At 46.0% G+C, this 27,769-nt stretch overlaps 1 protein-coding gene across 1 annotated transcript in view; it reads right to left on the bottom strand.

Moving 5' to 3' along the window:
- LOC124722883 (glucose-6-phosphatase 3) overlaps positions 1–27,769 on the bottom strand; it is a 138,357-nt gene that overhangs the window by 94,205 nt on the left and 16,383 nt on the right. The window contains exon 2 of the mRNA XM_047248020.1: positions 18,409–18,573. Within this exon, the coding sequence (XP_047103976.1) occupies positions 18,409–18,573 (165 nt within the window). The remainder of the gene's footprint in view (positions 1–18,408; positions 18,574–27,769) is intronic.

Below are 27,769 nucleotides of genomic sequence, written 5' to 3'. Positions count from 1 at the left end.
CTTCCCCAAATGGCTCACACTACGGAGGAGAAATTTTGTAATGGAGGTCAAACCCCAGAGGGGGACCAAGGAATGCCAAAAGGAGGAGATGATTATGCAACAAAGCCGAATTGGAAAATCAACAGAACCAGGAGGATAGCGGGGCCAACATAAGCAAGGACACCAAGAGAGGGAGAGGAGAGGGCGAGGTGAAAGGAGCAAGGAGGGGAAAGGAGTGGAATGGAAAGGAAATGCAGCCCAGGGCCCCGTGCTTGCCACGCACGTATCCACAAAAGAGTTGTGGACCCCCTGGGGGGAGAGGGGGGAGAGGGGGGAGAGGGGGGGAGAGGGGGGGAGAGGGGGGGAGAGGGGGGAGAGGGGGGGAGAGGGGGGGAGAGGGGGGGAGAGGGGGGGAGAGGGGGGAGAGGGGGGGAGAGGGGGGAGAGGGGGGAGAGGGGGAGAGGGGGGAGACGGGGGGCAGAGGGGGGAGAGGGTGGAGACGGGGGGCAGAGGGTGGAGACGGGGGGCAGAGGGGGGAGAGGGGGGAGAGGGGGGAGAGGGGGGAGAGGGGGGAGAGGGGGGAGAGGGGGGAGAGGGGGGAGAGGGGGGAGAGGGGGGAGAGGGGGGAGAGGGGGGAGAGGGGGGAGGGGTGGGGAGATGGTGGAGGAGGGGAGGGAGAGGGGATGGGGAGGGGAGGGTTGGGGAGGGGAGGGGTGGGGAGGGGGTAGGGGAGGGAGAGGGGATGGGGAGGGGTGGGGAGGGGGTAGGGGAGGGAGAGGGGATGGGGAGGGGAGGAGGGGGGAGGGGAGGGGGATAGACGTTACAGATGGTAATTTCCTGTGTTGTCCTCACCCTGACAGCCACCGCTTCTAAAGGTGTTTGAAGGGGCACAGTTTCGCTACAGACAGAGGTAAGGACATACATACAAACTCCACCTGACAGTCCGTCACAGTCAGGACAGCTTTTGTAGTACCCCCAATAGCCATCAAGGGCGGGAGTCTGCATTGTGGGAAACCAGGTTCCCTGAAGGGCGACGCAAAAAGCAGGTCTAAAGCTTAAGAGCTGTCGTAACTCGGCCAGGTGGGAGGAAAAACCATCACAGTTTCATTGGAAGATGATGCTTTCTGTAGTTGCGAAAGGCATGAACTGACCAAGTAGGCAGTTTACACTTCAGCATCACCTGCCACCACTGAATGACCATTTGCATCAATTTCCATTGCGGGTGAGGCATTGGTGAGATCCAGGTCCTCAGGGTACACTAAAATCTCCACAGTTTCCTCAGATGCAAAACTGGTAGGAAGTGGTGGTGTTGGAGCCACCAGACGGTACTGTTTCTTTACAGACTACAACTTCATCTGCTTGCTCTCTCTTTTCTCTTTAAGGGCTTGCCGAGAGGACTTCTCTGAAGTCGTTTCAGGCATGGAGGAAGACCGTTGAAGGCCTTCATCCAAGAGCTTATGGCTCCTTCAGCCAATGGCAAGTGTCCACAGTTGCATTAGTGGTGACCATAGAAGGAAGAGTCCCAAGGGACCCCTTCCCTGCGAGAGGAGCCGGAGGAGGCTGTGGCCTGTCTGGCTGTGGGGGTCATTGCTCTCAAAGTAGGTGCTTTGTGAGCAATGGAAGAAGACATGCCCCCAACCACCAAGGGGCAGACATATTCTGACAGCCTGGAGGTCTCACAGTACTAGTCAGAGATGTCGCAACTACCGTCGCAAGTGAGGGTGATGACACAGCTGCAGCATATGTAGATGTCAAGCGAATGGGGTTAAACCATTAAAATTTACGTTTAGCCTCTTGGTAAGTCTGCCAGTCCAGGGCCTTGTACTCCACAATTTTCCGCCCCTTTTGGAGTACTGTGCAGTCTGGTAAGTAGAGTAAGTAGTGCTCTCCACAGTTGGCAAGTGGGAGGAGGCGCACATGAAGTATTTGGATGCAGTGGATGTCCACAGTCTTAACACATGACACTGGAACTGCAGTGGGAAGACATGTGCCTGAATTTCCAGCACAGCATAGGGGGAGGGACATATGGATTTATGGCACATCAGTATACTATCACCTTGACCTTATCAGGCAATGAATAACCGTCAAAGGTCAAGATGAACACACCAGTAGCAACCCTACTGTCTTTGGGTCCCCTACAGATGTTCCATATGATGTGAACACCCAGCCATTCTAAATTAGTGTCAAGCTCATCAGCAGACTGCAAGACAATGTTGTGATGGAAAATAATGTCCTGGACCGTGTAGAGGCTTTTATGGGGGAGGGGTGGGGGATAGGGGGCGGGTAAGGGAAATGGGAATATCAGCCAGCTGGTCACAGGTGAGCAACGCCTGGGACTGGGCTAAGGATGCTGTCTGACTGAGGACTGCCCCATTTCAAATTTTCAACAGAGCAGCCAATTTCCACACTTGTCCTCCAGGTGTTTGACAAAAAATTGGCAATTTGTAGCCATAAAGGAGCCCCATCCACTCTGCTGCAGGCTAAATACCTTTTTCCACAGTTCTACATTCCTCCAATGGTGTGCCTAGGGATGGGATCAATTTGGGGTCATCTCTCTCAGCATTAAAGACAAATTTTCCTTTTTTAGAGACTGCTGGGGCCAATCTACCCCCAGCAAAAGATGACTTGGTCTGCTTCATTGCAGGTCATCTGCTCTGATGCCACCTACTCCGATCAGGAGTTCTCCCCACAGGTGCCACCCAGGCACAGCAAAGGCCACCTGGCACGATGGCCATTGCCTCGAGTCCCGAGACCCTGAGAAGACGGCATCTACTCCTTGCCATACATGGGGAGTTTACAGCTCAGGCATCAACAGTGCGATCCCTGTGTAGTCAGAGGGCTACCACCAAATGAGTACATGATGATTCCACCACAACGGACTGTCTACTGTGCTTAATGTTGGGCGCCGAGAAATCCAATATTGTCATGGGGGCGAAGGAGGGCAGCAGACTATGGAAGCAGATGATGTGCCCTGTAAGGTGTCCTTGCCCAGATAACTAGATTGTAGGTGAAGTTGCAGGTCCAGGACAATATGAGGTGCAGAAGGTCTAATTGCACACTTGATATATGGCGCACCACATAAGGCGTCCTTTGCCAAATGCCCCACACGTTGTATAATTTTGAAAGATGTGTAGGTCAAATTGTAAAAGCAGGCCATAATTGATTAGGGGGGGGGGGAAGGGGGGGGGGGGAGGGAGGAGATGATCACTCCAGCAGATTACCTCTACAGTCATCATAAAAAAATAATATATCAATTAGAATATGTAGGGGCTTTAAGATCACAGTAGATACTCAATCAACTGTCCAGTTTTTATCCTACTCCTACACTGGAGGAACTGACAAACCTGGCTAGAAGCCAGTCTATAATGAACCTGGCTGATGCATATCTACACTTGCGAACCAATGCCAAAACAGATAAATTTTTGATGTGAAATACTTTTTTCTACAACAGGCTGTTGTTTGAGTTGCAAGTGCTGGAGTGATTTCCCACAGCTATCTTGAACAGTGCATATAACATATTCAAAATTGTGAAAAATTTACGTACAATTTGATCATGACAGAAGCCACAGGTAGCAATATTTCCAGAACCTTCAGGCACAGGAACATATTCAAGCAGTGCTGGTCTTTGTGTCGATTTTCCAGAGGCAGATGTCTCATGCTATTTCATTTGAGTATCCGACTTGTTTTGGTTGGGCTGGAAATGCGCGAAGTTCAAACAGGTGGATTGAGCTACCTTCCATTTTCACTTAAGTTTGTGATATGATTTGATTGAAAAATCTTCAGAAATTGTTGTATTTCTGTGAACTTCAGAGGGATTAGAAATGCAGACAATAACAAAATGGAGTAAAATCTACTACTGTCTTTTGAATACAAAGGGATAAAACGCCCAGACTCATGGGAATGAATTTTTTTAGCTAATAATATTACAAGAAAATGACTGAATTTGCAGATGAAATCTTCTAGGGGTTTCCATCCAGGTAACTGCGTCGAAAATCCATGACATTTCAATAAGTATCATTCTCATCATCTTCTGGCGAAATGTCGGTGGACCTTTTTTTTAATTATTTTTATTTATTTATTTATTTATTTTATTTTTTTAGCCTTTTATTCCCTTCCCTGAAGGGGATAGGGCGGGCCACTATAGAGCTTCTTCATGCTCTTTTCAGCCGTAGTGTTACACATATTAATTTCTTTTACTTTATTTATTACAATTTAAAGGTGTACTTTATTATAATTGAGGGGGTATGTTAGCCGTATGGCTTTTGTGTTGGTGGTGTCTTCTCGGAGGTCTTCCCTCTTCTTCTTCTTCTTCTTCTTCTTCTTCTTCTTCTTCTCCTCCTCCTCTTTCTTCATTTTCGAATTTTTTTCGGGCTTCTAGCCAGTTCCTGGCGTTAACGTCTGCACTTCTCTGTTGCACTGCGTCGAGCTTAGAGAAATCGATCTTGCCTATTACTTCAGAGTTCATATGCTGTTACACGAGTTTATGAACTCCCTGGTTTGAATTGCTCGGTTTACAAGTAGCCTTTCCTTCTGTTTGGCATTCATTTCCGGTACCGCGGCAGTCTGGGTGGCAGCTTCAATTCTTGTCCGGCCAGTGTCCTGTGTCGCCTGCGTTTCCATTTGTGGCCACAGGCAGAGGGCCTCCTTCAGCCTCAGGCAGGCTGCCTCCATTTCGTTTTGGAGTGCCATTCAGAAGAGAGATTCTGCTTCCTGAATGGTGGCCCCGACACCCACATTCGGTATGTCGCCCACTGTCACTGTGGCGGCTTCTTCTCTTTGGCATTTGGTGGCACTGTGTCATCGCCCAAGCCCCGGCAATCGCCCACCTCCACCGCTACTCTCACTGGCAGCGGTGGACGCCCGCGCGGGCGAGGGGGGGATGGCGGGGGGTGGGAGGGCGCTGTCGTCATGGTGCCTTTGCTCGTCTCTGGTGGTGATGTCACGGCTTTCTTGCTATGCTTCCACCTCTTTCTTCTTCTCTTCTTGTGGTAGGTATGTCCTGGCATCTCCTGGGTGGTTTTGCGGCCTGCAAGCATTTTGCAGCCGTGCCAGCTCACGACGTGAGGCAGACCGCAGCGGGCACAATTAGGGTGGTCTTCTCTTTTGCGTGTGCAGCTGCGACTGTCGTGGCTGTCTCCGCACTTCACGCACTTCGTCTGATTGTGGCAGTATTTTGCCACATGTTCATCTTGCTGACATTTGAAACATTGGGGCTTCATGTCTAGCTCCGCTGGGAGAGGCATCACCGTTACTGGGAAGCCCATGAGCTTCTTCATCTCATAGATTTCTGCTGCAGGCCATTTCTGCTCACCTCTGGCTGTTTCCACAGCCAGGATGAACAGCGGTGGTCTCTGCTTGTTGGCCCAGTTGTGGAGTTTCACTGCCACATTCTCATATCCCCGCATCAGCAGGCCTTACTCGACAGTGTCTTTGTTGCACAGCCAGGGCAGTTGTCTCACAAGTGCCTAGACTGAGCCCTTCTTCTTCTTCTTCTTCACCTCCCTCCATGGTTCCGCGTTGGTCGTTGGTTTGTTGACGATGTACGGTGTCAGGTGTGGTGCGAGTTTCTTAGCGTCGTACTCGCATTTTGCTAGTATTGCGAGTAGCAAGTTGTTGTCCAGGCTGGTCACCTCTAATTCCGCGACTTGTTCCAGTCAGTGGACAAACTCTGCCCAATCTTTATCCTGGTACCGGATGTAAATTGGGTGTGTCAGTGCATCAGCTTGGCAGCATTTCTCTTTGTTTCCAGCGTCAGCGCTTGCGGGATCATCCATTCGTGGAGTCTCCTCGTTGTTTTTGCACGCTGTGTACATTGTCAGGTGCTGGCTGTTGGGGCTGCCCGGTTTTTGGATGGACTGCAGTCATCTTCTATATACAGGGTGGTCCATTGATCGTGACCGGGCCAAATATCTCACGAAACAAATGTCAAACGAAAAAACTACAAAGAATGAAATTTGTCTAGCTTGAAGGGGGAAACCAGATGGCGCTATGATTGACCCGCTAGATGGCGCTGCCATAGGTCAAACGGATATCAACTGCGTTTTTTTTAAAATAGAAAACCCCATTTTTTATTACATATTCATGTAGTACGTAAAGAAATATGAATGTTTTAGTTGGACCACTTTTTTCACTTTGTGGTAGATGGCACTATAATAGTCACAAACGTATAAGTACGTGATATCACATAACATTCTGCCAGTGTAGACGGTATTTACTGTTTGATACATCACTCATGTTAAAATGGACCGTTTAGGGCCATATAGGGTGAAGAGGCACCCCATCCTTGTGAACCTTGGGCAGTCCATATAGTCGCGGAGGTGCCTGGTATAGAGTGGTCTCACATGTTCTTTTGTTAGATCTGATTGGTTGAGCAAAGCTGTGGTTTTCCTTGTTATCTTCGGTGTTGGATCTTTCTTCAGCTTCTTGTAGGCCAAATCCTGCAGCAAAGTATTTATCTTCTGGTGATAGTCGTCAGCAGACAATAGAACCGTAGCATTTCCTTTATCAGCAGAAAGGACTATGGTGTTTTCATCATCTTTTAGTGCTCTTAGTGCTTTCTGTTCTGCTAACGTCATATTCGGTTTTGGAAGCCGGGATTTGTCAATTATTCTGCATGTTTCATGCCTGATTTCTTCCACTTTTTCTGCAAGCAGGCAACGGATGGCTTCTTCAACACTGATGATAATATCCTTTTTCGGTATTGTCTTCGGAACAGCAACAAAATTCAACCCTTTGGACAGGGCCGAGGTTGTAACGGCGTCAAGTTCTTTCTGCGTCAAGTTGATAATTGTTCTAAATTCATTGACACCCTGTTTCCTGGTCAGAGCTCCAGAGAGTCTTGCATTAGCTTGCTGGTCTTTTACCTCGCTGTTGGCAAATGAGCTGCAATCTGCCCATTCCCAGGCATATTTTGATAGAGTACCAGCAAGAAATAAGTGGCAGGCGAATAGGGCCCGTGCATTCTTGTCCAAATCTCTTAGTGTGAAGCGAATGTGTTCTCTAATGATTGCCTCACTTGCTCGTCGCAAAATCCGGTCCGTCTTCTTCGATTTAACTGGATGCCACAATTCCGCAAAACGTGGCATGACACCCTTGTCTCGACACCATTGGAGAAAGGCCAGTGTGTTGAGTAGCTTAGCTTACCTGATATGTTCTTTCTGCAGCTGTTTGACTCTGCAGAGCACTTCCTCCCCATAGAGGTGCTTCATATGTGAATGCAGACTTTCCCGGTGTATACTGCTGATGATATCTTCTCGGGCTTCCATCCAGGTAGCTGTGTCAAAAATCCGTGACGTTTCGATGAGTGTCATTCTCATAATCTTCTGGTGAAGTGTCGATGGATTGAGGCCATCCCTCCCCACCCCGCCTACCAGCGCTAGGGTGGTGGGGGGGAGGAGGGGGGGGGGGGAACCACGTGGGGCCGGGCACCGCCACCATCTGCCGCGTTAGTCTAGCTTAGAATAGAGGGGCGTTAGCAGCTGAGCACGGTCCTGGTGTATAGTTGCTATTGCAGGGTTCCATGCTGAACTTAAATGGTAGCCCTTGTCCGTGTTGACAAGATTGTCATGTAATCTTATTTCGACTGATTCCTTGATTACGCTCTGCCAGAAGCCACTGGCTTGGCAAAGCATTTTCGTTTCTTCAAATTGGAAGGTATGTCCCTCACTGAGGCTGTGTTCTGCCATGGCTGATTCGTCCTTATGTCCCACAGAGTGTGGTATGACTGGTACCACACACTGTGCCACAAACAACGATGGCAATGGTAATGCAGCTGCAGCATATGTGGAAGTAAACCAAACAGGGTGTAAGAGTTTGAAATTACATTTAGCCTCTTGGTAAGTCAACCAGTCTGGGGTCTTGTACTCCATGATTTTCGGCTCCTTTTGAAGTACTGTGCAGTCTGGCGAGCAGGGGTAGAGCAGCTCCCTGAAGTTGATACATGTGGGAGGAGACGCACAGGGAGTATCTGGATGCAGTGGACATACGCAGTTTCACCATGTGGCGTTGGAAGTGCAGCGGGAAACAATGTGCCTGAATTTAATGCACTTAAAGCACCACATAGGGGGAGGGACATGTAGTTTAACATCACAGTGGCAAACCATCACCTTGACCTTTCCAGGCAATGAATCACCCTCAAAGGCCACAAGATGAAGGCACCAGTAGCAACCCTGTTGTCTTTGGGTCCCCTGTAAACGCACCTAATGAAATGAACCCCACTGTTCTAGATTGGTGTGGAGCTCGTCATCAGACTGCAATATGAGGTCGCGATGGAAAATAATCCCCTGGACCATGTTGAGGCTTTTATGGGGAATTATGGAAACAGGAATATTACCCAGCCGGTCACAAGCGAGTAATGCCTGGGATTGGACTGGGGATGCTGTCTCAATCAAGACTGCACTGCTTCTCATCTTGGACTGCCACTTCCCCAAACTTATCCTCAAGATGTTCAACAAAAAACTGAGGCTTCACAGGTAGAAAGGAGTCCCCGTCCATTCTCCTATACAAACTAAATACTGAGGTGAATATGGCTCTCGTCTTTCTGTAGCCCTACGCACCTCCCACGGTGTAGCGAGGGAGGGAAACGATTTAGGGTCGTATCTGTCAGCATTTCACTCTAACTTGCCCTTCTTAGAGACTGCTGGCAGCGTACAGTCACCAGCAAGAGATGAATTAGTCCGCTTCATTGTGGGTCATCCACCCTGATGCCACCCACTCTGATCAGGGGCTCTCCCCATGGGCGCCACCCAGCCACAGCAAAGGCCACCTGGTACAATGGCCGTCGCTGGGTGTCCTGATGCCCCAGGAAGACAGGCATCTACTCCTTGGCATATGTGGGGAGTTCGCAGCTCAGGCATCAGCAGTGCGATTCCTGTGTAGTCAGGGGACTACCACCAAATGGGTACATGAAGGCCCCACCACAATGGACTGGCTACCGTGCTGGATGTTGGGTACAGAGAAATCTAATACTATCATGGGGGCAAAAGAAGGCAGGAGACAATGGAGGAAGATGACATACCCCGAAAAAGTGTCCTTTCCCAAGTAGTTGATTGCAGGTGGAGATGCAGAGCCATGACAAGAGGTTCAGGAGATTGAATCTAAGGGCACTATGGATAACTCATGCACCACATAAGGCGTCCTTCCCCGTATGGCCCGCACTTCTGTAGAATTTGGAAAGTAGCAGGTCAAACCATAGAATGGGGTCTGAATTTATGGGCCTGAAAAGTGTGAGACTCCTTTTAGTCGCCTTTTATGACAAGCAGGGATACCTTGGGCCTATTCTAACCCCGGGACTTGCAGGGGGAGATAGCCTGTGGCCTGGTGAGAGATATACATGGCAAATGCTTTCCACTCAAATTGGACCCATTACAGTATGGAATTGGTGCAATGTTGTCTCATAAACACCTAACATCACTGAACAGCCCATTTCGTTTGCATCCCAGATGTTAACAGTAGTCCAGTTAAATTACCTGCAGATAGGGAAAAGAGGCTCTAGTAATCCTTTATAGTGTTTGTACAGAACTAAAATTTCCTTTTCTTGCCGGCCCGAATTTTCTCAATATAGAGACTCTCCTCCAAGCTCCCGAAAAGTAATGTAGCGGCTACAGAGGTAGTCTCCGTATCTGAGTAATAATCACTATGAAATTCATAATTGGTCCATCACACACCATGATAATGTGGGCATCCTTTCCCAAATCCCTTGGGTTCTAGACTTTTTGATCACCATGAAGGGCTTCATTTTGCATTGGATGATAGCACATGAAACACTTTTGCTGACTTCACTTAAAACTTCTTGGCCAACAGGCTGCAATCAATACATAAAACTACTTCCTGACATTTAGTCTCTAACTGTGGAAGACATCTTTGAAGATGAAACACAATGAACATGGACCTATCAGCCCAGAAGTTTTAACCGAAGCAGGCACTGGCTGCGGGAAAGTCTACACTGTATGATTACACTCTTTATGACATTCCAGTTACCGTACATGAAGTAGCTACTAAATCAGGGTAAGGTCAGCTATTTCAAAGGGTGCTGTCCCCGGCACTAAGGGTGTGGCTGGAACACATTCCTAAGGGCACTGATCTGGTATTTAAGGGCTCCCCCCCCCCCCACCCTTCAGAGCATAGCCATCTCAACGTCAGTGATAGTGTTCTCATCTTAATGGTGAAAAAACCAGAGTGTCAGGATATTGTAACACTAACACCCAAATCCTCCAGTTACTGCAAATGACATACTTGTGTGACATCTGGGATGAAGTAGTTGTTTGGGTGTCACATTTAGTGGCATGTATTGATGTCACTATAGTATGTATGGGTCTGGGGTTACCTGGCCTGCACCTCCAATCAAGCAGTCCCTGAGAAACATTTCGTCCCAAGGATGCACTGGAGCACCAGTGGCAATGGGTCCATACAGTCTTTCCAGATTGTTGATTGTTAAGTGTGTCATCTGAGGAAGCACTGATCAGCTTGCTTAAAACATAGCAATCCATCCCAATCAATGGACATTGGACAGCCAAAATACTGTGCTGTGTGGACTGTGCACGTTTTCTGACCTACTCAACCCAGTGGTCCACACACCCATTAACCCCTGCTACTATGTACATTTACTCAAAAAATGGTTCAAATAGCTCTAATCACTATGGGACTTAACATCTGAGGTCATCAGTCCCCTAGACCTAGAACTACTTAAACTTAAGTAACCTAAGGACATCACATACACCCATGCCCGAGGCAGGATTCGAACCTGTGACAGTAGCAGCAGTGCGGTTCCAGACTGAAGCGCCTAGAACCGCTCAGTCACAGCGGCCAGCATACATTTACTCATCAGGGCTCATATGCTAGGCCATAACCTGAAGTATTACCCAAGTTGGTTGGCTGGTTTAAAAGAGGGGGAAAGGGACCAAACTATGAGGTCATTGGTCCCTTAATACTAATAAGTGTGAGAATAAAATTGATGAGACATATAACAAAACATAAAGAAAGGGAAGACTATAAGAACATAGGAAAGACAACAAAAACTAAAAGGAACAGAAGAGGACAAGAAAACAGAGTTGCAAGAAACAGAAGAGAGTAAAACAAGGAAGCAGATTACAGTGGCTGGCCGATCACTAAAATAAAAAGGAAAAGTCAGCCACCCAGCAACACATTAAAACTTCCACCCTAAAAGCACTAGGGTGGAATACACAAGGACAAAGGACAGGCACTAAAACTCAGATCGAACGATAAAATCCACCCTCACGGATGAAACATAAAACCATATCAGCTGATGAGGCGTTGTCTGCTAAAATTAATGCTAACGAGTCTGGCAACTGAAGATGAAGTCGCAGGGCAGTCCAAGGAGGACAGAGCAGAAGAGTATGGACCACTGTCAAACGGGCACTGCACCGACACTGAGGTGGGTCTTCATGGCGCAGAAGGTAGCCGTGGGTCGCCCAGGCATGGCTTATGTGGAGCCTGCAGAGAACCACGGAGTCCCTGCGAGAGGCCCTCGTCGAGGACTTCCATACATTTGTGGTCCCCTTAATGGCTCACAGTTTGTTGTGCATACTGAGATTTTGCCACTGTGCCTCCTAAAGCTGAAAAACCTTGCGGCGTAATAATAAACGCAGGTCAGTTGCAGAGATGCCAATTTCCAGAAGTGGTTTCTGTGTAGCCTGTTTGGGCAGCCTGACAGCAAGTTCACTGCCTGTGATTCTGACATGACCAGGGTCCAGACGAACACTGGACCGTTCCAGGGCATAGATGGTTTCCTGGATAGACACTACCAAAGGATGCCGAGGGTAGCACTGATCAATAGTTTTCAGTCTGCTCAAGGAGTCAGTACATAAAAGAAAAGACTCCCCATGGCATGAACGGAGATACTGAAGTGCACGAGAAATGGCCACCAGCTCTGCAGTGAATACACTACAACCATTGGGTAAGGAATGCTGTTCAACATGGCCGCCGTGAGCATAGGCAAAGCCAATGCAACCATCAGCCATTGAGCCATTGGTATAAACCACTTCAGAGCCCCAGAACAAGTCAAATATCGAGAGGAAGTGACAGCGGAGAGCTGCAGGGTTAACAGAGTCCTTAGGGCCACATTAAAGTTCCAGAAGAAGCTGTGGCCGAGGCACACACCATGGAGGTGTACGTGAATGGACCTCAAGTATAGGTGGTAAAGGGAAGGACACCAGTTCAGAAAGAGGGGAACGCACGTGAACCGCAATCATTAGTCCCAACCTGGGACACCGATGCGGGAGGTGGACTGCCGCGGGTGGGAAAAGGAGATGGTAATTTGGATGCTCAGGGGAACTACGAATGTGTGCTGCATAACTGGTGAGCAGCTGCGCACGTCTGACCTGCAATGGAGGGACCCCAGCCTCCACCCGTACGCTGGTCACCGGACTCACCCTAACCGCTCCTGTAGCTAGTCAAACCACGCAGTGGTGCACAGGGTCGAGTAAATGCAATGCTGAAGGTGCTGCCGAACCATAAACCACACTCCCATAGTCAATTCTGGATTGGACAAGGGCTCTGTAGAGGAGAAGCAGAAGAAGCAGAAGCAGCAGCAGCAGCAGCAGCAGCATACAGCAATCTGCACCCCAAGTGGTGTTGCTCAGGCAATGGAGGGCACTGAGGTGCTGCCAGTACTTCTGCTTAAACTGATGAAGATCAGGCAGCCAAGTCAATTAAGCTTCTAAAACCAGTCCTAGGAATCAATATGTCGCCACTACAGTGAGTGGATTGTCATTAAGGTAAAGTGCTGGTTCCGAATGAGCGGTACAATGCCTACAGAAGTGCATGACATACGACTTTGCGGCTGAAAAGTGGAAGCCGTGGGGTAGAGCCCATGACTGCAACTTGTGGATGGCTCCCTGTAGGTGCCGCTCAGCAACACCAGTACTGGTGGAACAGTACGAAATGCAGAAGTTGTCTACATACAGAGAAGGTGAGATGGATGGCCCTACAGCTGCTGCTAGACCATTAATGGCCACTAAAAATAGAGATACACTCAATACAGAGCCCTGAGGGACTCCATTCTCCTGGATATGGGGTGAACTATGGGAGGTACCAACTTGGACACGGGAAGTACAGAGCGACAGGAAGTTTTGGATAAACAAAAAATGGGAATGGGCCTCTGAGACCCCACTCACAAAGTGGCAAGGATATGATGTCGCTACGTCGTGTCGTATGCTTTACGTAAGTAAAAAAAGATGGTAACCAGGTGTTGCTTTCTGGAAAAGGCTGTTAGGTTGGCAGACTCGATGGACACAAGACTATCAGTGGTAGAGCAACCCTGGCAGAAGCAGCCCTGACATGGAGCCAGTAGACCATGTGCCTCCAAGACCCAACCCAACCCAACCCAACCCAACCCAACCCAACCCAACCCAACCCAACCCAAGACATACCATATGTTCCAGCAGCTTACAAAGAATGTTGGTGAGGCTGATGGGCTGATAGCTATGCACATCAAGCAGGTTTTTACCAGGTTTGAGCACCAGAATGATGGTGCTCTCCTGCCATTGCAATGGAAAGATGCCATCGCACCAGATCTGCTTGAAGATGACAAGATGTCACTTGTAGTCAGATGAGAGATATTTAATCATCTGGCTGTGGATCCGATCAGGCCCAGGAGCTGTGTCGTGGGAATGTGCAAGGGCACTGAGGAGCTCCCACTCTGTAAATGGGGCATTATAGGATTCATTACAGTGTGTAGTGAATGAGAGGACGTTCCCTTCCAGCTGCCGTTTAAGAGTGCGAAAGGCTGGGGGGTAATTCTACTACGCAGAGGCTCGAGCAAAGTGCTTGGCAATCACGTTTGCGTCAGCAGATAACACGCTATTTATGGTAATACCGGGGACACTTGTTGGGGTCTGGTACCTGAAAAGATGTTTGATCTTTGCCCAGACTTAGGAAGGTGACATATGGCGCCCAATGGTGGAGACGTATCTCACCCAACAATCCTGCTTCCTTTGTTTGATAAGCTGGAGAACACGGGCACGGAGCTTTGAGGCTATGCGGGGCTCCAGGGATGGGTGCCGCTTACGCCATTGCAGAGCTTGCCGATGCTCCTTAATTGGTTCAACGACTAGCGGGGACCAGCAAGGGACTGCCTTACGCCTCGGGCACCCTAAAGAGTGAGAGATCACATTTTCTGCCGCAGAAACGATTGTTGTAGTCACCCACTTCACCGTCACATCAATGTTACAGCAGAGGTGAAAGTTTCCCAGTCTGCCTTGCTTAAGCCCATCTGGGCAGGTGTCTGTGGGCCTGACACTGGGGCAGTGACAGGAAGATGGGGAAGTGGTCACTACCACACAGGTCGTCATGTGCTCCCCAGTGGATAGATGGGAGAAGTCCTGGGCTGCAAATTGATAATTCAATGGCTGAGTAACTACCATAAGCCACGTTGAAACTTGTGGCAGCCCCAGTGTTTAAGAGGCACAGGTCGAACTAAGACAGTAAATTTCCGACATCTCTGTCTCGGCCAGTAGGCATGGTGCCACCCCACAAGGGGTTATGGGCATTAAAATCTCCCAAAAGTAGGAAAGGTTTGAGGAGTTCATCAATCAGTGCAGCTAATACATTCAGGAGGACTGTACCATCTGGAGGAAGATATACATTGCAGACAGTTATTTCCTGCATCATCCATTCTGACAGCCACTGCTTCAACAGGGGTTTGAAGGGGCTCAGGTTCACTACAGACCGAGTTTAGGACATAAACACAAGCTCCACCTGACACTCGATTACAGTCAGTATGGTTCCTGTAATACCCCTTATAGCTGCAGAGGGCAGGGGTCCACATTGTCAGGAACCACGTTTCCTGGAGAGCAATGCAGATAGCAGGTGTGGAGCTTAACAGTTGCTGTAGCTCACCCAGGCTGTGGAAAAAAACCACCACAATTCCACTGGAGGATGACATCGTGAGACTGGGAAGGCATGGAACATTCAATGAGGCAGTTTACGCCTGAAGAGTCATCTGCTGCGACTGACTTATTGCCTGAGTCGTCTGTATCCATTGTGTTTGAGGGTCTGGCAAGATCTGGGCCCTCAGCGGATGCCAAAATCTCCACCCCATCCTCCTACGCAGAGCTTGTAGGTAGTGGTGGTGTGGGTGCCACTGCAATTTCCTTGATCTTAGCGGTTTTCTTTTTGGATTTCTCTCGTTGCCCCTTGGGTTTCCCTGCTTGGGAGGACTTCACTGACTCAGTCTCCGGGACTGAGGATGAGCATGAAGCCCTATGACCTGCTGCTTTTGGGCTCTTCAGCCACTGTTAGGCGTCATTTTTCCCACCAGCAGAAAGAGAAGCTGAAGAAGACTGACACTTCTCTTGTTTAGAAGTGGGGACGGATGGCCCCGATGGCTGGGGGGGGGGGGGGGAAGGGGGGGGGGGGAAGGGGGGGGGGGTGTTGCTCCTGAAGTAGGTGGTGCAGGAGCAACAGGGAGGGAAATGCCCCCCACCATCAAGGGGGCAGGTGTAGTCTTCCGCCTCTGAGGGGTGACTGGGGTTGGCAGAGCTGATAGAGCCAGAAATGTTGTAGCGGCGGCATAAGACGATGTCATATCCATAAGATCCAGGCGTTCAAATTTTCTCTTAGCCTCAGTGTAGTTCAGTCGGTCCAGGGTCTTGTACTCCGTAATTTTCCTTTCTTTCTGGAGAATCCTGCCGTCTGGCGAGCAAAGCAAATGGTGCTCTATGCAGATGGGAGGAGGGGGACACGGAGTATTGGGATGTGATGGGCGTCCACAATCTCGACATGTGATGCTGGAAGTACTGTGGGAAGACATATGGCCGAACTTCCAGCACTAGTACCCAAGTTGGAGGTGTTGAAAATAGGAGTTTACAGATAGTAGTTTTCCTCTATCGAAATTAACTGGCCTGTCACCATAACCAGCTATGGCTACTGGAATGTTCAATGTCTCCAGCACAACTGACATAGCAACAACCAATAGCATAAGAGTCTCGAGGCCTGCCTGCTGGTGTAGGGATAATGTGCCTCCCCTGTGCCACATTATCACTATGACTGCCAACCCTGCCAAACTTCACGTCCTGCAGTTATCAATGAACGAAGATGGGAGTCTATGGAGATGGAACTTTTGCTACATTCTAATCCACTTACAGGCTCCCTTTCAAAGGAACTCCACCCACACTGTACACCACAACACCCAGCGGAGGCCATACGGTTAAAAAATGTGAAATTCATGGAGCTGGAACCTCTTCCGCCAATCCAGTTGCTCAAAGAAACCACTCTCTCACAGGTAGACCCTAGTCACCGTCACCACCCATTGGGACAACAGGTGCTACCAACTGCATCAGAAGCACTGGAACTGTAATGCTCCAAATATGACATGCCACTGGACCTAATGGCAGGTATCTGAGCACAACTCTTTCCTATTCCTAGTAGGGTCAGGCATAAACTTGGGTATTTTTGGCATGGTGTGTCATTTGAAGAGGGGAGGAGGAAGGGGGGGGGGGGGGGGAGTAATATCTATACCCAAGCATGCGCATGGTTTCAAAATCCTCATCTAACTCAAGTTTCAATACAGACTCTAAATCAGAGACATTCCAGTTATGTAGTAATGATGAGTCTAGTTGTACCACAAGGAGCGCATGGAAATGGACATGGAGCTGACATACAGTTGCCTATAAATATGTCAGTGTGGGTCATTCAGGACACTTTGTTGTTTCATATGAAACTTCAAGTACGTCACAGCATAGTGTTTCCATTTTGGTGCTAAATGCAGAATCTGCAGTTTAAGTGTGCTGTTTAACTGACCCTATCATCAATCAAATTTATGTACAATATTTCTAGGAGATTGTAATAAGACAAACTTGAAAAAAAAAAATGTTGGTCCTCTTCACATACCTCAAGTTAAGAAGTTAAGAGTTGCTGGATTCTCCCATCTGATATTATGTATCAATATCATAAATCCTCAAAAACCAAGGCCATCGATTTCCATATGCCAAGTTTCACTCACATACTCTTATTTTCCTCAATATACACCCGACAAGCAAAGAGTTTTGTTTTCTTCACAATGGAATTCCTACACTCTTTAACTGTTTCCTTCTTGGACATCACCACTCTATTCCTGAGTGCAGAAGTTTGAAACAAAATCACACCAGAAATAAAGAACTGCCATCAACAAATACATACACAGAGTTAGGGAACTCCATCAAGACTAATGCCGACAAATCTGGATATGTGAAAGAACATCTTATTTTTGCAATGTCCATACAGGTAATATTTGAAACTGTAATTAAGGAGAGTAACTTGTGAACACTCCAGGGTGACTTCCATGCCCTACACATAAGCTAGCTTGTCAGTACCCAGGCCAATGGTCTGTGCTACAACCTCCATATTACCAACCATTCTGGTTTGAATTTCTCTTAAGGACAGATCTCCCTTACCAGTGATCTTTACTGTGCATTGGCATTTAGTTTTGGCTTACTATTCACTCTTTTAACTCCATCATTATCCTCCACTCGGAATGATCTTGGCATTCCTTTGCTTGCAACTTGGTGCTTTCTAAGTGATTCTGTAGATTATTGCTATCTGCAGTGCCAGACTGAAAAATGGCATTACTCATAGCTATAAAGAAATTTAATGCTCCTCTTGTGTATATCAAACAGAGGAAAAAAATTCTTGTAATGCTTATTCCAAATTTCGTATAGTATCTTCATGAATTTTCCACAAAACAAACAGTGCTGCTTTCTAAGCATATGCAAACCATTTCCTTATGTGTCAGAAATAAAACACATATTTATCTGTGGTTCATCTTCAATCACATTAAATGATCCATTGTCAGTGTCATTATCTTATAAAATGCCACACGGCTGTAATGGTGAATGGCAAATGGACTGACTTTTGAAACTGGACACTCATGTTGGATGAGGATTCCTTGCAGTTTGTTATTTAGTATTCATGAATCCTCATAACATGTGAATGACTTTGTTAACACTGTTAAGTTAGTTTCTAGTAACTATAGTGTTGTGCCCATCTATACTTCGGAGTCCTTGTTTTGATAAATCTGAATTCTCTTCTAAGAGTTGGACTTCAAGGACACCCCTTCTCCTGTATTTCGTCTGGTCATTTCATTACAATCATACAATATGTTTATCAATCCACCATGCACAGCGAAGATCTGTGGCCTATAACAGTTGGATATTTTAAGCTGACCTGCAAATTGTAGCAAAGAAATCCACACAAACCTACATTGGCTGTGAAAATTAGCATTTACTGTCAGTTAAATGAGATTTAAGTACTGATACTTCTCTCTAAATATCACATCATGCCGCCTTAGACTTTGTCTATAAAATGCCATATGTATTTTTGCGGTACAGTAAGAAATGCGGAAACTGATACAGAAAGTCACATCTCTGAAGCAGTTTACACATGCAATATTAGAACTAACCAAATAACTTATTAAATGTATTGTAAAAGTCATACCACTTTAATAGGGTATTTAACCATTCTGCAGTTGTTGACACAATTAGAACTTCAGCCGATAGTTGTGGGTCAAATGCAACAACAAGGGGGAAAACAGTTGATACAACTGCTGCTGGATCGGATGCTGATGAAATTTTCAGTAATATGTTTTCCAGTGGCTTCAACCTGAAAAATAATTAAGTACATGAATAAACTATAGCAACAGGGCAAATTATCAAATTTCAGACACCTAAAAATATATTTCATCTGTAACATAGCTTTCACACAAAATTACAGAAACACACTACAATAAAACCATAATACTGTATTTTCGAGAGTGCCAACAAATGAAGACAGTAAAATAATTTAAATTTAGAAATTCTGGGCATAATATATTACACTATATTTATGTGATCCAAGTTTTATGTGAAATATTAGGTGTCAGTCTCCTGTTACATCTATGTTCACTTTTACTTTTTATTTTTTTAATAACTAAGTGATATGTCTTACATCCAGCGACAGAAAAAAATCGTTTTATTTTACGGCCAAGTTCAGTGTTATTTTTTGCCAATTTTGGTGTCAACTTTTGCCAATTCCAGTGCCATTTTGTTGCCAACTTGCCTTTTTGCCAATTGTCATTATATTTTCCCTTTTTATATTTTTTCAAATTCGACGTTTATTTTTTTCTTTTTTTTCAAATTTGATGTTTATTTTTTTACCACATACGGTGTTTTTTGCCCAAACTCGATGTACTTTTTTGTCAAACTCGGTGTTTTTGCCAAATTAGGTCAATTGTTTTGCCACTTTGGTTGCTATTTTTGAAGTCAGATCACAGTTTGTTACGAGGGAAATAAACTGTCATTTTAAGATCATACATACAAGAAAGGAAAAATAAATAAACTAGGCAAAACATAACTTCAACATTCAATAACTATCAGTTACTAAAAATACATTTTCAACATTCAATAACTACCAGTTACGTGACTGTTGTCCTCAGATTAAATTTTTTATACAGGAAAATGACAAATTTCACGATATTTCATAAAAGTCATCGATTTCGCCTTATTTCGCTAAAATAGTCAATTTCGCATTATTTTCCTCGTTATTTCCGTGAAATTTTCCTGCCCCTACTTATTTCTATGACAGTGATGGATGTCGGACGATGAACGAAGACGTATCGCTGGCAGACACCACACAGCACTATATGTGCAAGTTGACAGTCGGCGCGGTGGCTGATGGGAGCGACCATACAGGCATTTCCCATTTACAGAACACGTTCAGGTGACACTTTTTATCGTTAGGAACAGCTCGGCCCGAAACTTGAATAACAAACTCCACTATTTTCAGGGCAATGTGAGACAATATGATTTCTTCAATACAGATGGGCATGTGTGAGACTTTCTTTGGTGTTGTGTGGGCACTAGCACTGTGGCTGACCTGAGAACTGAATGTTTACCAGCGAAAACATTGCGGGAACAATTTGTCAACAAATTATTAATGCTTCAAAATGGTTCAAATGGCTCTGAGCACTATGGGACTTAACATCTATGGTCATCAGTCCCCTAGAACTTAGAACTACTTAAACATAACTAACCTAAGGACATCACCCAGTCATCACGAGGCAGATAAAATCCCTGAGCCCGCCGGGAATCGAACCCGGGAAGCGAGAACGCTACCGCACGACCACGAGCTGCGGACAATGATTAATGCTATAGTGTATTTTGTCGCTGCAATTATTTTGTGAAAAAGGAGAGGGAAATAAAACTTGTTCCATACTTTCAAGTCGTGAGTACTCGTGGTGCTGGCTTCTGGAATATTGACGTATAGTAAAGATACACCGAAAAATTTCTTGTGATTTGTAGCAGAAGTTGTATTGAATAGTCCTGGCGAATAGTGTTGCTTGCTACAATTAATTGTATATTTCGTTTTTAAATAATCATTTAGCGAAAAGTAAAATGAAGTATGGAAATTATGGTCCAAATCACACTGACACCATAACATCAATGACCATTCATTCACTACTTTGCATAAGTTCATTAGCTATCAATCGCTGTGGGGTGCGATGTCTGCCTTGCTGCTGAATTCACGACAGCATTGTTAACGATTAGATCGCAGCTAAATACTTGTGACAAGGAAGAACATAAATGTCACTGCTGCTCGTTTTTCACTCGCAGCAAATTTAACTGTCGTCTTAGGTTCCTACCTATACACACCGTCAGAAATTGCGACTTATTTGAATGAAACAGCAAAGTACTCGTAGCACTAAATAACTCATGTATCATTGCCGGTCGTTCCACTGCAGGGGTTCCATCTTTCGTTTTTTATCAGTCACAAAATCGAAGAAACTCATTCGTTTGAAATGTGTGTAAATTCCTAAGGGACCAAACTGCTGATGTCATCGGTCATTCGTTAGAGAGCACGCTCTTGTATGTAAATAACATCGAATATTGCGGAATATACTTGTGTTACATTAATAAGAAAGAACGAGAATCTGTAAAAAAAACGCGAAAATGGGAGAAAAACAGTTGCAAGAAACAGTACAGAAACTTGTTATTCGCGCAAACTAAGTTGACACTCGTCGCGGTGGCTGATGGGAGCGATTGTAAATGGAAAATGCATTTATATTCTCTTCCATCAGCCACAGTGCCGAGTGTCAACTTAGTTTTCGCGATTATTACTTTCTCCTACACATGTGTCTAACCACGAGACCATACACAAATTTTGACCTTAATATTGCTACTTTTAAGTGCCTCCTGAACACCTTCTACCGCTGATACGTCGTTAACTGACATTTAATGGTAACAAATCGTACCCAATGAAACGCTATTGGCTATTCTTGTTTCGGTCCGAGCTGTCCCTCAGTGTTGGTGTATAACAAAGATCATACGCATAGCATAATTTCAAAGACTGTATGATCCTAAGTGAAGGATTACACGAGAAAATATGATAATTTTGGGATTTTTACTTTCTGAGCGAGAAACTGTTGCAAAACAAATGAACTTGCATACATTATTATGTTACTATCAAGCGATTATGAAGCATGTGCACAACAATCAACTACGCTAACGAAAAGATTTAGCTGAGTGTAAAAACATATTCCGATACACGCGCCTCGCAGGCGCTTTGTTGCACACTTAAAGTGTTATCATCATTTTGTGTTAAATTTGTTACTTTATCAAATCTCATCCCATAACTGTACATTTTTATGTGCTTCTGTCATACTATCACTTACGCACTCCACAGCAGAATGTGACCGAGCATTCAGGCAAGATAAAAATCATTATTGCGAGAAGATTATAAGCTGTTTGGTTTTTACTGTTACTATCTTTATTAGCATCTAGTGATGTAATTTAATGAACGAGGAAGAGTGAGAGATGAGGCATCCCAATTTCAATATTTTCAATATTATGTTTTAAAATTAATTTCCTTTTTATATTTTTGTTTTCAGCAAGATACTCAGAACGACCGAAGTTGAGAAACCGACTGTCTACATCTACAACGAATGTAACTCTGAACACAATGCATCAAATGATCCGGCAGCTGCTGTACTACATTCCAGCAGACCAAGTGTATGACTGAAGAAAGGGCACTGTTCATCTTTACCCACAGAGGGATGTGGATGAAGTTGATAAGTTTTCAGCCATATCAGACGATTGTACTGAAGTCAGTGTCTTTTTCTTTTATTTTGCTAAATAGTTTTAACGTGCAGGCCGAGATGATAGTATATGGCCAGAGAGATTGAAAACAAAAATGTGTGATATTTTCACTAGAGATGGGACGTTCGTGAACAAACAGGTCCAAAGGAACGGTTCAGCAAGATGAACGGAAGGAGCGATGAACTAATTCTAAGGAACGGTCTTTCATAGTTCACTTCGGTCGCAGCTTTCTACTTGCAGTTCCTGGGAACGGGAAACTGTCGGTCTCGTTCCCGCAACGGCACATCGCCCGGTCTCGTTCCAGCCTCGGTCCCATTCTCACCTGTCTGTGTGTGCCTCGGCCGGACTCGTCCTCCTACGCGTAGCCACTCATCGCAGTTCCACTGCCGACTGCTCCAAGTTAGTTCCGTATCGAGTTGTTCGTTTCGTTCCCTGCGCACGCCCATTCTAGATCTGTTTCAAACCTTTTTGAACTCTGGATTTCTGGTTCTTTTTGTATTCTATTCGGCGCCCACGACCGTCAATTAAAATGTATTTTATAGTTAGGTAAATTACATAAGAATTACGTGGTATGAAATACACTACTGGCCACTTAAATTGCTACACCACGAAGATGATGTGCTACGGTCACGAAATTTAACCGACGAGAACAAGATGCTGTGATATGCAAATGATTAACTTTTCAGAGCATTCACACGAGGTTGGTGCCGGTGCTGACACCTACAACGTGCTGACACGAGGAAAGTTTCCAACCGATTTCACATAGACAAACAGCAGTTGACCGGCGTTGCCTGGTGAAACGTTGTTGTGATGCCTCGTGTAAGGAGAAGAAATGCGTACCATTACGTTTCCGACTTTGATAAAGGTCGGATTGTAGCCTATCGCGATTGTGGTTTATTGTATCGCGATATTGCTGCTCGCGTTGGTCGAGATCCAATGACTGTTAGCAGAATATGGAATCGGTGGGTTCAGAAGGGTAATACGGAACGCCGTGCTGGATCCAAACGGCCTCGTATCACTAGCAGTCAAGATGACAGGCATCTTAACCGCATGGCTGTAACGGATCGTGCAGCCACGTCTCGATCCCCGAGTCAACAGATGGGGATTTGCAAGACAACAACCATCTGCACGAGCAGTTCGACGATGTTTGCAGCAGCATGGATTATCAGCTCGGAGACCATGGCTGCGGTTACCCTTGACGCTGCATCACAGACAGGAGCGCTTGCGATGGTGTACTCAACGAGGAACCTGGGTGTACGAATGGCAAAACATTTTTTCGGATGAATCCAGGTTCTGCTTACAGCATCATGATGGTCGTATCCATGTTTGGCGACATCGCGGTGAACGCACATTGGAAGCGTGTATTCGTCATCGCCATGCTGGCGTATCACCCGGCGTGATGATATGGGGTGCCATTGGTTACACGTCTCGGTCACCTCTTGTTAGCATTGACGGCACTCTGAACAGTGGGCGTTATATTTCATGTGTGTTACGACCCGTGGCTCTACCCTTCACTCGATTCCTGTGACACCCTACATTTCAGCAGGATACTGCACGACCGCATGTTGCAGGTCCTGTAGGGGCCTTTCTGGGTACAGAAAATGTTCGACTGCTGCCCTGGCCAGCATATTCAACAGATCTCTCACCAACTGAAAACGTCTGGTCAATGGTGGCCGAGCAACTGGCTCATCACAATACGCCTGTCACTACTCTTAATGAACTGTAGTATTGTGTTGAAGCTGCATGGGCAGCTGTACCTGTACACGCCATCCAAGCTCTGTTTGACTCAATGCCCAGGCGTATCAAGGCCGTTATTACGGTTGTTCTGGGTACTGATTTCTCAGGATCTATGCAACCAAATTGCGTGAAAATGTAATCACATGTCAGTTATAGTATAATATATTTGTCCAATGAATAACCGTTTATCATCTGCATTTCTTCTTGGTGTAGCAATTTTAGTGGCCAGTAGTGTACATGCATCTTTTCACGTAACAAAAGGGCATATCAGCTTACTTCACTATTTCGATAAACAGCAGAAGACATAAAAAGGCAAGTTTTTTGTCATTACACATGCAAAGAAAGTCGGCACGGTACACACGAGTAGCCATTTTCCGTGTTTTTTATCCAAGGTAAAACAGCATGTTCACTGTTATGGACGGCAGACCGACTTACAACCGAATGAAGCCCGCACTCCATAATCGAGTGTCTGCTGTCATATTTTGTGAAGAGAATACGATAACTTCTACAACATTTTGTCAGTGGTACAGGGTGGCTCACGAAAAATCGGCCCCGAGTACAAGACTCACTGTCTCTCACCAATCGTCGTCTATTGTTTCGAAGTAGTTGTTTGCATTAGCTTATTTGTTATTTCTTTACTGCCTAATTAGTACATGTTTATCTATTCTACTCGTAGCGGTCAACAAATCGTGCGTAATTGGCGAGCGGTCTGTACTAGGGGCCGCTTTTTCGTGTGCCACCTTCACTGCGATCAGCCACATAACGCTAAAGTTGGCTAAACGAGAGCTTTTGCAGAATCACGAAAATTACTTCTACAAGTGTGTGAGAATTCTGTAGTGAATAAAAACTCTGTACTCCAGAGGTTCCACCTCTTGGCACCTCCCATCTTCAGTCACCTATGCTACTAATTTTCAATTTTTCATGAGAACCATATACGATGCACATGTGAACGGTGAACGAGTAAAACTGAACGGTTCCCAAAAAAGAGCGGTCACTGGTGAACGAGTTTGCCCATCTCTGATTTTCAGTTGTAGTATGATATTTTTATAGTGTAGTTACTTTCGTATGTTGAATTCATTCCACTCATGGGTTTCTGTTCTTTGTTTGTTACCGAGTGATCGTCTGCCTGTGACGTACCCTCACCGACAGTGTCGAGTAGCGACGTTGTCATGTCCTCTGCAGATACTAAGTGGCAACGAAGGACATACTAACGCGTGTAATGCCTCTGTTTTTTTCTTTCCCTGTTTTCATAGTATTTACTTTGACCAACCATGGACCCAGTGTTTCTGCAACGCTGGCATGAACAGTTGCTCCTACAGGAAGAGCAGCAGCTGTTGCACTGGCAGCAGTAGCAGCATCAGGAGCAGATGTAGGTGATGATAACCTAGAATGCACACTTTCCCCGCAACCTTGCCTTGCTAGTGGAAAATACCCACTCACGGGCCACTTCTCTTGTCTGCCCCCACTGCCCTCGATGTCATTTCCCGGTTTTGATGATTCTATGGAAAGGTAGGAGAATTATCTGTGATGGTCTTTGCTGCACTGTCAGGTGAGGAGTACTGTTGGTATAGGTTGATTAAGCTGGGTGGTTGTTGTATGGCAGCATGGATCCAGATAAAGCTGTCCACAATTTGAAGCCTTCCGCTGAGCCCAATAAGCTTTCCTTTGAAGAGCTTTGTTGGTTTCTTGCACAGTATTCTAGCCATGAGACCCATGTGGTAGCAGCGTGGTTGCAGTTAAACCAGCACACGTGTTCTGGGCAGTCACATGGAGCCTGGATTGCAGATTTGCAATGCCTCCCACGGAAGTGACATTTTGAGTGTCCCAAATGTGCTATCTCTTATGCAGATTCATGAATTCGGGATGTGATTGTCCGGTTAGCTTCTGATCCCAAATTTGACTAGGGTGTTGACCTTGTCTGACCCTTCTTTAGCTGACATTGCCCAAATTTCGGATTCGCATGAGCTTACAGTGGTTGCTCAGGACGTCCTTTATGATAACTGGCAGGTGGCACGATTAGGTCTGCACGGTCAAGAGCACCTGGGGACCTGCGGTGTACCCCAGAAGGCCTCACCTCCCACCGAGTCACCATGTCTTGCCAGCATTGACGAGTCCAGTTCAACAGTGTCTCGGCACTGCCTATCTTTGCCCATACCAAGCTCTGCAGGTCTGTGTTGCTTGCAGTGTTCTCATTCCCACCCACAGCAAGTTATTATGGGTCATCAGTATAATTCTCCTTGCACTTGTTGGGCAAGCCAGATTTCCTGCCCCAGCTGTCAGTTGTTGCGCGTTCATCAAAATTGCCCACATGGAGGCCATGTGTAGGGTATACCTTCATATAAAACATTTGGCAACTGTTTGTGACAGATGGCAAGCCACGAGTCAGTCTTCTAACTCCCCAGTGTTTTCCCTGGACTCTGTGGCTGTCTCACACGCCACATGTGTTGCTCTAGCCTATTTTGCTAACCTTGACTGTGGATGGGCAGTCCGTTGAATTTCAAGTCGACAGTGACGTGCCAGTCAGCCATATTAATTTGGATATATACAGGATCTTGGGGTGGCCCAAGTTGAAATGGTCACTTGGTCAGGTTATGTCTTATTGTAAACAATAAATGTGGAATGGTAACTTACATTGATGGTGGTCAATTCACCACTGGGGCAAAATATCTTTGGGCTTGTCGCCTTTTCTGTTGTCAGGTTTTAGATCATTGATGAAGTGCATTTAGTGTCTCACTCCACCCCTTTTCACGGTTTGAACTCCTTACAGTGGCCCTAAAGCCCATTGTTCGAGAATGCCTTGCACCAGGCAGAAAATTTCGAGGCACATTTTGCTCTTAAGGTGTCGGCAGTCCCAAAATTCTGTCGTTCCCACCCCCTTTCCTTCTCCATGTACAAGATAAAGGCTGAATTGCAATATTGGCAGGATCAAGGTGTCGTTTCTCCTATTTCACCAAGTCAATGGACCACCCATTCGGTGATGATTTATAAGCCATATGGCACAGTGTACCTTTGCAGCGATTTTAACAGATAGTCAATGCAGAAGCTGTCATGGATTCATATCTTATTCTATGGCAGATGGAGATTTTGACAAAGCTGTCTGGGGCCAGTATTTTTTTTCACTTCTATTGGCATGATACTTACTTGCAGCTGTCATTGGACACAATTTCTCGGACTTTCTTAGTCCTTTTGGAATCTCATCTGCACAAGGAATTTACCAACAATATCAGGAGCAGTTGATTCAGGACATTCCTTTTTGCGCCAATTACCTTGCTTACATCTGAGACGCAGGCCCTACTAGGGAGGAGCATTTACAGAGTCTTCAGTCAGCTTTCCAATGCCTCCTACAGAATGGCCTTTGCTACAGGCGGGAAGAGAGCAGTTTTTTCTTCCTGAAGGTGCACTGTATGACATGTGTGCTTAGTAAAGATGATCTCGTCCCCCCTGGACAACAACATGAAGACATTGTTAACCTACCAGCTCCAAATAACGTGAAGATTCTCACGTAATTTATGGATAAGATTTCGTATTATACTGAGTTCATCTGCTAGGCTGCGCACGTCTGCCAGCCTCTTCACTGGCTTCACCAGAAGAGCGTCAAGTTTTTATGTTTAGCGGATTGTCAATGGGCCTCTCAGTCTCTCAAGAAGTGTTTGTGCTCTGCTCTGTATCTGGCTTCATGTACACCAGATAAACCTTTGACCCTCACCTATGATGCATCCTGCGACGGTCACTCCAAAAGAAAAAAATGTGTGTGAAATCTTATGGGACTTAACTACTAAGGTCATCAGTCCGTAAGCGTACATACTACTTAACCTAATTTATCCTAAGGACAAACACACATACCCATGCCCGAGGGAGGACTCGAACCTCCGCCGGGACCAGCCGCACAGTCCATGACTGCAGCACCTTAGACTGCAGCACCTTAGACTGCAGCACCTTAGACCGCTCGGCTAATCCCACTCCAAAAGAAATGCACACTATTTTTTTTT

Source organism: Schistocerca piceifrons, chromosome X (assembly GCF_021461385.2).
Source record: "Schistocerca piceifrons isolate TAMUIC-IGC-003096 chromosome X, iqSchPice1.1, whole genome shotgun sequence".
Classification (NCBI taxonomy): domain Eukaryota; kingdom Metazoa; phylum Arthropoda; class Insecta; order Orthoptera; family Acrididae; genus Schistocerca; species Schistocerca piceifrons.
Note: the sequence above shows the minus strand (reverse complement) of the source record. Positions and strands in the feature narration are given on the sequence as shown.